Source organism: Oryza sativa, chromosome 4 (assembly GCF_034140825.1).
Source record: "Oryza sativa Japonica Group chromosome 4, ASM3414082v1".
Lineage (NCBI taxonomy): Eukaryota > Viridiplantae > Streptophyta > Magnoliopsida > Poales > Poaceae > Oryza > Oryza sativa.
This window is the reverse complement of record NC_089038.1, coordinates 30248374-30260182: the sequence shown is the minus strand read 5'-3', so window position 1 is coordinate 30260182 and position 11809 is coordinate 30248374. Positions and strand designations below refer to the sequence as shown.

The 11809-nt window shown below is 40.3% G+C and overlaps 1 protein-coding gene and 2 long non-coding RNA genes across 3 annotated transcripts; 2 read left to right on the top strand and 1 right to left on the bottom strand.

Annotated features, from left to right (window-relative positions):
- The first annotated feature begins 3517 nt into the window (after positions 1–3517).
- LOC136356120 (uncharacterized) lies at positions 3518–8128 on the top strand. The gene is made up of 3 exons (XR_010740837.1): positions 3518–3844; positions 6087–6401; positions 6483–8128. It is a non-coding gene; the product is annotated as an uncharacterized lncRNA (long non-coding RNA).
- On the bottom strand, positions 3855–11392 carry LOC4336809 (putative ABC transporter C family member 15). The gene is made up of 11 exons (XM_015780619.3): positions 11248–11392; positions 8013–10372; positions 7736–7822; positions 6986–7651; positions 6729–6893; positions 6251–6545; positions 5942–6156; positions 5144–5449; positions 4750–4813; positions 4404–4643; positions 3855–4328 (listed from the first exon to the last, which is right to left on the bottom strand). The coding sequence occupies exons 1-11, from the start codon at positions 11342–11344 to the stop codon at positions 4225–4227; spliced, it is 4599 nt and encodes a 1532-aa protein (XP_015636105.3). The 5' UTR covers positions 11345–11392; the 3' UTR covers positions 3855–4224.
- On the top strand, positions 8232–11809 carry LOC112938637 (uncharacterized). The gene is made up of 6 exons (XR_003241810.2): positions 8232–8362; positions 8457–8855; positions 8939–9079; positions 9196–9335; positions 10257–10324; positions 11087–11809. It is a non-coding gene; the product is annotated as an uncharacterized lncRNA (long non-coding RNA).

Sequence of the window (11809 nt, the reverse complement as noted above, 5' to 3'; positions counted from 1 at the left end):
GTAAAAATACATCTGTTACCAACCGGGACTAAAGATAGAGCTAGCCTAGCTAGCTAGATCCGGTTGCTCTATTATTTTTTTTTCTTCATTATGTTTTTAATATATTGATTTTACTATATCCCCATCCCAAAATCCCAAATAAATTATCCCCAATCCTCAAATTCCCAAATCGGCCATATTCAAATAGATCACAAAATCTTAAAACAAAATTACATCACAACTTCTACAAAATTCATCATAAATACATCACATATTCACGGACATCATACACAAATCAAATACACAGATCCGAATCACAAATTCTTAAAAAAAAAAAGAAAAAAAACACAGGCTGTCGACTGCTGCCGCGCCGGCCGCCGGCGCGCCACCCGCCACGAGGCCCCGCGGTCCACCGCCGCGCCGCTGCGCCGCCCACTGCTGCGAGGCCTCCGCCCCGCCGTGCCGCCGCAAGGCTGCCCGGGCCTCCGCCGGCCGCCGCGAGGCCGCCGGCCGCCGATGGGATGATGGGGAGGGAAGGAGAGGAGTTAGAGGAGAAGTTAGAGAGGAGGAAGAGGAAGGGGTGATGGGGGAGGGAAGGAGAGGAGTTAGAGGAGAGGAGGAGGAGGAAGAGGAAGAGATGGGATGAAGAGATAAGGTCAGTGGAGGAAGAGGTGAAGAGATAAGGCTGCCCGTCTCCTCCTCCTCGATCTCTCAGATGGCAGATGCCTCGTACTCTCCGCCACAATCTTTTGTTCCGGTTGGTATTACCAACCGTGACTAAAAATAGATCTTTAGTCTCGGTTAGTAACACCAACCGGAACTAAAGATAGTAGGCATCTTTTTTCCCGGTTAGTGTTACCAATCGGGACTAAAAATAGATCTTTAGTCCCGATTGGTGTTAGATTAAAAAGCAGCTCTAAACTTTTGAACTGGGACTAAAGATAATATTTAATCCCGGTTTTTATTGCAACCGGGACTATTGTGGATTTTGGCTAACCGAGCAAAGATCGTTTCTCCACCAGTGAAAGTTACTCTCAAAACTAATTCAATAACATGTGGTGAGCAATGTTTGTTATCATAAAGTGATAAACCATTGCCGTGACAATGACCACACTCGTGACGGTAAGCAGGGAAATTCTGTATGGTGGCTTCCCAAAATAAATCAAACAATTATTCCCTCTATACTAAAACATAAGGATTTCTAGAACAGTGTTTGTATTGTTTGTGATATTTAAACACACATTGTATTGTTTGCACTCACAAATACACTGTAAAGTATAAATTTACTAGCTTAAAAGGTAATAGGATTAGTTTCGTATGGAACGCACCGTTTGAAAAAAGTGCTAAAGAAACCGAGGTAAACTCTATACCTTAATGAGAGAAGAACAGTGCCTACCATTTGTAATTTTTATCCATAGTTCTTCGTATATTTTATATTATGAGACGTTTTGAATTTTTTTTAAAATTAATCTTCTCTGAGTTTTATTAAATTTGTAAAAAAAAAGCAACATCTATAATACTAATTGGCTTCATTAAATTCAATGTTGGATACTTTGTCTGTTTCATACGTAAGTCATTCTAACATTTCCCACATTCATATATATGTATATATATCTAGATTTATTAACATATATATAAATATGGAAAATGCTAAAAAGTCTTACATTATGAAATGGAGGGAGTATATTTTAATAATATATTTGTTTTATCTTTAAAATGTTACTTTTTTATATAAATTTAGTTAAAACGTCTTAAAAAAGAGAGGGTAGCAAACTATACCTGGTTACCATGCGGGAGTCATACGGCCTCATCTTTTCGTTTATGCTTATACTTATTAGCTAAATTTTGAATTTTCAACATTAAATTTGGAGTTGAATTTAGGGTTTTTTCAGCCTTTGCTTTTAGATCACTAAGAATACGTATATAAAGTCTTTATTCACATATTATTTTCCGTTTGTAAATATGCAGTTTCGTTTATTCCGCGAATAAGCGAAACGATGGGGCCAGTATACTCGTATCATTCGTTGTTAAGGGAACTAGCTGTTGTTGCACCGTAACGCCGTAGCGGCCGGCTGCTGCAGAAAACCAAGCCCCAACTTTTTCTGAATGGCAACCACATCTAGCATTACTACCGAGCGAAGCTGAATCAACAACAACAAAAAAACACACACACACACACAGACACCACTACCACATATACGCGCGTATCGTCCTTGTAGAAATCAGAATCGGCCGACATGATCGCGACTTTTTCCTGCGCTGTATGGTGTGTGAGTGTGAGCCACATTGGCTAATAAAAAAAACGAGATTTGAAATGAGAAATGTCCCTCCAACATTTTTTAAAAAGAAATTACGATTTGAAGGAAGATGTTTCCCTCCAAGTATTTTTTAAGAGAAAGTTGTGAATGTGTTAAGAATTGAACATGAAATCTTGAAGTTAAAACTACACCCCTTGCAACTGCATTATTAACAATGTGAGCTACATTGCTAATAAGAAACTGTTATACTGCTAAAACACTGTTGTGGCAATAAGCTAAGCCAACCACACACAATGAACCATACCACAGTTACCACAGTTAAGTTAACGTGACAAAGGCCATGTTCGGAACTATAAATTCTCACTTTTACTCGCATGTTTCGCTATGCACATGTTTTTCGAACCGTAAACGATATGTTTTATAATAAAATAAAAGTTATTTTAAAAAATCATATTAATATTTTCTCTAAAAGAAAAACTAAAACTTTATTAATTATATTATGAGTTAATGGACTACCTCGTTTTTCGTGCGAGCATAAGCTTCTTTCGCAAACACAGCCACGAAGTTATACAAATTTTGACAATTTGACCCTTTGCAAAAATTAATTATACAAATGAACCGTGGCCAAAACTTATTTTAAAAATGACCCTTTTGTTCAGTGCGAAATCCCATGGCGCTGAAATTAGACACCTCAGCGCCAAATAGCACGGCGCTGAATACACATTGGCGCGCCGACTCAGACTCCCATCCACGGTGGCACGACATTCAATTCCAGTTGACGTGGCGCTGAGGTGTCTAAGTTCAGCGCCATAGGATTTGGCGATGAACAAAAGGGTTATTTTTTAAATAAGTTTTGGCCATGGTTCATTTGTATAATTAGTTTTTGTAAGAGCAAGTTTAATAGTATAGCCAACTACTAATTCCAAATTATCTATAGCCAATGTAATAGCCAATTCATACAATACTTGCTTACTATATATACTATTAATACCTGATCCCACCTGTCATACACACGTTACGTCTTGGAGTCCGTGCTATGGTTACAGATCTGTAGTCCGTTACTCTTCTCTCTCTTCCTTTATCTCTTTAAAATATTACTCTTCTCTCTCTTCCTTTATCTCTTTAAAATATGTTTATAGTTGGCTTATAGCCTGCTATTGTACCTACTCTAAAGGGTCAAATTGCCAAAATTTGTGCACAAAGTTAAGCACTGAACCAACCACTGGCTCACTTGGCACGCCAGTTTTTTTTAAGAGAGAAAATTGTCAGATAGGCAATGTGGTGCAAGCGGTTAGATCAACGATGGACGATCCCGATTAGCCCGCCTCGCGGTTCATCCGGAGAATCCCAATATTCTGACCGCCACCGTGTCCCTCTACCCGCCGTCACCCCTGGGCTTCGCCGCCGGCGAGCGAACCCCGCCGCTCCCCTTCCGAATCCCGGGCCGACATTGCAAGCCGGTGGGCATCGCCAGTTCGCCACCGCCATCTGGCTTCTGCCCTGACCCTCCCGCTCGGATCAGCGCGTGTTACCGCGGCGCCGGATGAACCGCGAACGCCGCCTGCCTGCTCGACGGAATGCCTGAGTGGAGTGAGGCACGCTGGCGCGTAAGTCCCCTCGCTGAAAATCTCGCTCCGTTGTATTACCTTTATTTGTTTTTCAAGCAATTACATTCGGACTATGAGTAGCTTCGCTGCATTGCATGAGTTGGGGGAAAGTTTCCCCCACTTCAGCTTGAGCTCATACTTACAGTACTCTACATAAATTGTGTTTCTTTTCTTTACTTGGGGATCATCCTGAACCTAAGAGCTAGCCAACATCAACGGTAGGCCCCTTAGTTGGTGTATATTTCTGTGGGTTTTGTGCGTTCTTTGTCATTTGGGATCGTGTGGAGTGCGGCCCCTTTCTACCCAAGTGTGTTGTTGTAGTGCGCTTGGTTGGCTTCATGCTGTTCTCCTCGCTTTTCAAATTGTAGTGTGCCGCACTGCTAAAAGCCCTTTGATCTCCGTGAATACTCCTTTATGAGCCTAGAGAATTCAGAGTTCTCGTTCTCCAGTAATTTCAATGGTGTGTCGTACTCTATGATTCTTCCTGCTCGTCAGATAAGAGCGCACAATTTAGTGGCATGTAAAAAACTGGCATGTGTTTGTCAAGGGTGTGGCTTACCTTCACTGAAGACAAGAATGAGATCACTGTCAATAACTGTGTGAATTCTATGTGCTATTGTCAGCACGGTGCAATCCCTGAATTCATCGCGGATTGTTTCTTGGATAATTGCATCTGTAGAGGAGTCCACTGAAGCAGTTGCCTCATCAAGGATGAGAACATTACTTCGTTTTAGCAGAACCCTCCCAAGGCAAAACAACTGTCTCTGCCCAACGCTCCAATTTTCCCCATTTTCGACAACTGCAGACCAAATCTTATTTGATCATTTCATAACTTGTGGTAGGATTTCTAATCTGATCCCTACTTTTCTCAAATTTTACCACTGAACCCAAAAAGGATACATTACCTGTTGAATCCAGCTTCTTCGGGCTCTGTCGAACTATATCACCAAGCTGGCATTTATCCAATATCTGGCCAGAAGGAGATTAAACAAGATAGCTAATCAAATAATAGAATAATTGTATTCTGATAAAAAAATTAATAGAAGAATTAAGTTTCGTTTTCTATTTGACACAGTTACTACTCACTATACATCACATTCTTACAGTCTTACTATATCCATATTGATTTCATAGCAGGTACCCATTATCCATACATAGCAAGGTGTTATTTAACATGGATTATGATTTATAAGCAATAATAGCTATGATATGGCTAATGATATGTAGAGTAAAGCTCTCTACTTCATATGATGAAAAACATTTTATTTATCATGAAAGTGTGCATAGTTGGTTAATTACCTCCCATATACGTTGATCAGAGTATTCATTCACTGGATCCAGATTCCCTCTCACTGTGCCTTCAAACATTGTAGGATCCTGTGGAATGATGCTAAGTCTGCCTCGTAAATCATGTAACCCTATTCTGCAAATGTCAATATTGTCTATCTCAATTGTTCCCTCCCTTGGTTCAACAATCCGAAAAAGTGCTTGAATCAAAGTTGACTTTCCGCTTCCAGTCCGTCCTACAATCCCCACCTTTTTCCTTCCTGGAATTGTACATGATATGTTTCTCAGAACAGATGGGAGATGCTCTGCATATCGAACCTGTAAAATAGTAAAAGTGAAGACGGCATTTGGATGGCTTCATTTGAGCAAAGACTACTAATTTAAGAAAATTTATAAATAAACTTTCCTTTTATTGTAATATTGATTTCTTTCATTATACAGAAATAGAAATAAATTGTCACTTTTATCATTTCTGTTTCCGATTCAAGACACTCTTTTTCTCTTATGCAAACATATAAAAGTGAAACCATGACAAGCCTACTTCAGAGATTTTTGTATGCGTTCTTGTTCTCCTCTTCAATAGAATATTATCAGGAAATAAAGCACCTTCCTAAGATATGTTTTCCTTTTGAAAATTTTTCCCGAGTAGTAATTTTCATTTAGGCATTTATTGTTCTTTTTCAAACTTATATTGTTTTCTGGTGAACTCATCCTGATGATAAAATTTATTTTATTTCTGCTAAATAAAATTATATTTGCATTATAAACTTTCTTGTCTAGATTCACAGCTCATAGCACCATTGCACTTACCTCCAAGCATCTTATATTGATATTTCCATCAAGTGGCCAGTTGTTTGGGGGGCGGCGATAATCAACTACTAGAGGAGCCTCACTAGGGATCCTTGAGTACTGCAAAATTCTTTCAACTGATATCATTTTGTTCTCTGTGTTGCAGATGTTCCAAATAATAGATGCCAACTGTGAGTTGAGGTTCAATGCATAGGTCACCGCAAGTCCAGCAATGCCTGCATGTACAATATATAAGTTTGAAAACAGCCAACATAGAGTGACTTAATGCTTCCATAATCACCAAGAGCCTAAGTTCTTCTTAGAGCTTACTTGGATTTATAAAACCTTCAGGAAGGCTCACTAGCAGGGTCAAAGAGAAAGCAAAGACAAAGTTGGATAACATGTTTAGCCTGAAAGAAAGCCATTCCATTGAAGAAATGTTATGGAACCATGGCCGGGAGTGATTGTCGACAAGTCCAAGGTTTGATTTTCTGAAACGATCTTTTTGTCCATATGCTCTTATACTTGATGCTCCTGTAAGCGATTCTGCAAAATGGTGTAGGATGGGAGCCCTTTGGATTTGTGATAAACGAGCCAATTCTCTTGCTGTTGGTATGTAGTATCGCTGCACATTACACAGAGTATATGGTTTCAGTATTTTGTGAATGAACGCTATAATTTATGGAGAAAAGGTGTACCTATAGCTTCTTGGAACTCATCGTGGTGCACAGAGTGACTTTTGCACATGGTGCTATGGTAGTACAAAAGGCTAGTAATAAAGTTTTTTTTTCTTGTTGGGAGTTCATACCTGACACATGAAACAGACCACCGTTACTGGAACGAAGATGGCAAAAACTGGCCAGGCAACCTGGGACATAACACCAATGGTCCCCAGAATTTGTATGACTGAAAATACGCACCAACCAAGCTTGTTTGCTATTTCCAGATCTAGAACACTTTGGTCATTGGAGGCCTGTTAAAGCATAAATACACACCTATTAGTTTAGGGGTGGAGAGAGTACGTGATGCAGTATAAAATGGTTTACAAACTAAGTCAGTCTTAACCCTGTTCAGAATTCTTCCAGTAGGCGTGGAGTCAAAGAAGGACATTGGGGCTCGCATGATGCAGTGGAGCATGTTCTTGAAGAACTTTTCTGATGTTAGTAGCCCAATTAGTGAAACAAGCATGGACCGAGCAAAGACACACAAGGCACTTCCAATTGACAATGCTATGTATACGGCAAACATGAGCCCTAATCCGACAGTTGGCCTGGTTGCTGATGTTGGAGGAGATGCCCATGCCATCCAATAGTTGCTTGCTACCTGAAATATTTGGAAGAAGGACTGTGCTGCGATTGTGACTGGCACTAAGGCACCTCCATAAACTGCCCTCAGGTATGCCCAGTAAACCTTCTTGCCAATACCTCCCTTTTCTCGCTCTTCATCTTGTGTTAACCTCCCTTTCTCATTGATGTCCTGTGATACATCATGTGCAGACTCTTGCTTTGTTATACCCTGAATTTGATCATCTGTTTCATTTTCTGCTTCAAACTCATCATCAGTATCTGCTGGTTTACTGTTCTCAGTGGATGTCACTCTGCTAGAACTTTCGGCATTTATGACAGACTCAAGAGCCTGGCTGTGGGCTCCCACTATGGCTTCAAATCCTATGTTCTGTTGAAGAAGCTCATCAAATTTCCCTTTCTGAACAATGTTCCCATCCTGCATCACCTATTTTTTGCATCGACGTGTTATTATTTAACAACACTAACCTTTTGACATGATTATCTACCAAAAAGTATTTTAGATACATACCAGTATAAGGTCAGCGGTAGGAAGAAATTCAACTTGGTGGGTCACATACAGTATTGTTTTGTCTTTAAGAATTCCCATCAGGCAATCCTGCCAAGGCAATTTGTTTCATTTGCTTAGAGTCTAACGATTATTGGTCTAAAAGTAACGAAATAGGTTTTGCCCTTTTTTTTATTAACGTTATGCCACGAAGAATGGAGTTAATGCCACGAAGAATGGAGTTAAGACATAACCTTCATACTTGAGCATTTATTGAAAGTTTTAAACAAACAGAACAAACCTTGAAAAGTTGGCTTCCAGTATGAGCATCCACTGCACTGAAAGGATCATCAAAAAGGTATATGTCTGCATCTTCATATACTGACCTTGCTATCTGAATTCGTTGTTTCTGTCCACCACTCATGTTAATTCCTCTTTCACCAATCTCCGTCAAATCACCATTTGCAAACAACTCAAGATCTTTAGTCAGCGCACAAGCTTGTATTATCTTGTCATACTTTTCTTTGTCATATGGATTTCCAAACAGAATGTTGTCCCTGATGTTCCCAGACAGGATCCAGGCGCTTTGAGGAACATATGCTTTGCTCCCACTGACCCTCACAGTCCCAGCTAGCTTTGGCATCTCCCCAAGTATGGATGATAATAGACTTGATTTTCCAGATCCGACCATTCCACAGATTGCTACTTTCATCCCTCTTTTTACTTTTAGTTCTACGTCTTTCAGAGTTGGAGATGTTGTCTCGAGTTCCCAGCTGAATATTCCATGATCAATCTCAATATCATATTCTGTGTCATTCCTGGGTATTTCAATAACTGCATCATATTTCAATTCTTCTTCCTGGAGGTATTTGGCCACCCTATCACCTGAAACTTTTCCTTGAGCAAACACTGAAAGCAAGTCGGGAAGAGTGAAGATTGGATCTTGTAGCATCCGGAATGTAGCAAGAGCAGACAAAACAGTACCAGCAGTCAAAGGAATTCCCATCAATATGCATGCGCCAAATGTTATGGAGGATATGAATGCAGGTGCCCCCCAAAATATGAATGTTGTTACAGCGGACAACCTCACAGATCTCCACAGCCAATTGTACTCCTCGTTTCGTAAAGCTTCTAGCTTCTGAAGGTACTGCATATCCCATGCTTGAAGTTTGAGTATCTTCATGCTTCTAAGAACTTCTGTCGTTGACTTCATTCTACCATCTTTAGCTGCCATGATCTTGGCCTGCAACCTTTTCTGCATTCTGGTCAGTGGAATATTGCAAGCCATTATTGCCAGTGTTGCTGCTAAACCAGCCCAGGCTCCAACCCCTAGATTTTGATGGAGAACATAGACAGCAAGAGAAAGCTGTATGGGTAACATCCAAATATAGTTGGTGTACCATATAACATCAGTTATCCTTTGTACATCTACACTCATGTAGTTAATGATCTCTCCACTTGTGTGTTTCTGCCTTGAACTGCAGGATAGGCGGAGTCCCTTTTGATAGATATGTGATATCAAAGCCGCCCGCAGCCGCATCCCGAGCTGTCGAGCCCCGAAAATCCATTGTCTCTGAGCAACTGTTTCCACAACTTTGGCACTGAGAAAAGCAACAGCCAGAAGGTAACCTCTTTTGAGTCCATACTGCCTCTCTCCCCCTAGGTACTTCACCAAGTCATTGATCAGGGATGGTCCAACATAGGATGCACTTGCACTTAAGACTGCAAATCCTGCATTCATTATAGCTTTTCTTCTAATAAATAGGAACATTGCTGTGTAAATTGATTTAGTATTTAGACCATGCCTGTTCTCAACATCATCTATGATTTTTTTGAATGAATCAGAAAGGAACTCAGCGGAGTCCTTCCCATAGACATCTGGCACATCATTCTTATCTAGAGGTTTCTTGTATCCAATAGCAAACACAGGGTTCATCCAGGAGAATGTGACAAGTTGTAGAAGATTTGCTTTTCCATATGGGCATGGCCTTTTGATTTCTGTCTGCTGTCCTGTAGATGGACTCAATAGTGGCTCTGTTATGCTGTTATCTACAAGGGTGATTCCTGTTTTTCCCCTGGCGGAAATTACAAATAGAAGAGTGCAGATAACAAGCATGAACAGGTTAATCCATTTTTCAGGTCCTAAATATTCATGATCGAGTAAAATAGACCTGAGATCAAATACCACACTGGTAATTGATTGCAGAAAGCTAAATATCCACCATGCTCGAATTATAAACGGAAGCTTTGCGGATTTCGTCTTCTGAAAACTGAACACTACTAGTGATAATATTATCCAGGATAGCACCTGCACACTTTCACCTAGAACAAATGCTGGATATTTGCAGTCACTTATGCTTCCTTGTAACAACAAAACTACTATCTTCAGAGTATGACTTGCTAAGTTAAGCAGGCAACAAACTTTGCTTGCTTGATATGTTATACCCAGCTTTTTGTCTGTGTTCTTCTGTTCCTGATATGAATGCTTGCTTTCAGCAGTTGATGTCTTAAATCTCTGCCTGCACCACCTTATTCTCTTATACAGAAACTGAACCAAGATACTCATGATGAATATCAGGTGTATCAGTGCAAAAGCGTCCATCCAGAAGCAAGGTGAGTACATTTCTTGCCATTCTTGCAAATGTTGCAATTTAGTGGAATCTGTAATGTTGCAATGTAAATTTATGTGTTAAGAACTAACAGGAGAATAGATTTGTTCAAGAGTCATTTTTCATATACCCTTTTATCAAAAGCTTTTACTACAATGAACCAACACAAAGTATTATCGTTGGCTTCCAGCTAAAGATACAACTTCTCCTAGGAATCCAGTGTACTGAAAAGAATATTCCATTTCCCTAATGACACCATAATATTTCTTTTAATCCATTCAAATGTTTTGCAACCATAAATCCATGATATCTAGTAATGTTATGTAAGAGACTGTAATATCTAATAATGTTCTGGATCGTTTCCTGTAGTTATATGGATTTTTCTTTTACCAAAGTAGTTATATGGATATGAGAACAGAAAGTTAATCACTGATTGCCATGCTGAGTTTTCCTTAAGGAACATGTGTATGGCCACAAGCAAATGTATACAGCTGTTCTCATAGTAAACATGTAACTTCTGCGTGTTATCCCACCTATCAACATGAATACGTTTAACAGAACCACGACTGTTATGAACTGCAACCACGTATTGGTCCTTGCTGTTTCCTGTCTGCTAATGGTTACAGATGCTTGGATTGTTCATTTGTTCACATTCTTCTTATCCATGTGAAGAATGTATGAACTCACCCAACATGAGAACCCCAAACTTATCATGAACCTTTCGTTTTTTCCAGTTCCCCTAATTTCTTTTGCAAACATTTTGCAGAGGCAGGAAAAAAGAACAAGAAGGGAAAAAGGAGAAACAAAGATAATAGCAAAGAAAACCCATGCAGTGCAATCAAACTCATGGATGTCTCGGCGGGGAGGAATCAGACGTATGCATGAACCAATCTCTGCATGCAGATGCAGGGTATGATTAAACCTTACTTGAAGAATCACGGAGCAATCCCCAGCGGAGAAACGCCTGCTGCGCCGTCTCGGGAATCCTCGCGAGAACATGCAAGTGCAGGCTCGCTCCTTCCATGGCGCAATGCGAATGAGACAGGGGAGGAGGAGAGAGGGAGGGAGAGATGGGCAGTGGCCGTGAACTGGTGACGGTGATATAGAAGGTGGGGAGGCCTGAGTCCGCGCTAGATGGTTACGGGTTTTGGCGTATCACGGTACACGGTGACAGAGATCCAAAAATACGGTTTTCACCCCGGTAAGGCCTGGTTCAGTTAATCCCTACGAGATAGGGATTGGAGGGGATTTATTCCACACCTATTGTGATGTGGAATTATTCTCTCTCAATCCCCTCTAATCCTCTTTAATCCCCACACCACCGTAGAATAGGGGCTCGTTCGATGGGAAATTGAAGTGATATGCATCATATAGTGCATATTTGGGTCTACATTAACTATTTTTCTACGATTATAATGTAACTATGAAAGTGCATATGCACACATTACTGATCGATCAGTCACCTTTCTTTATGCGGTTACAAGAAAAA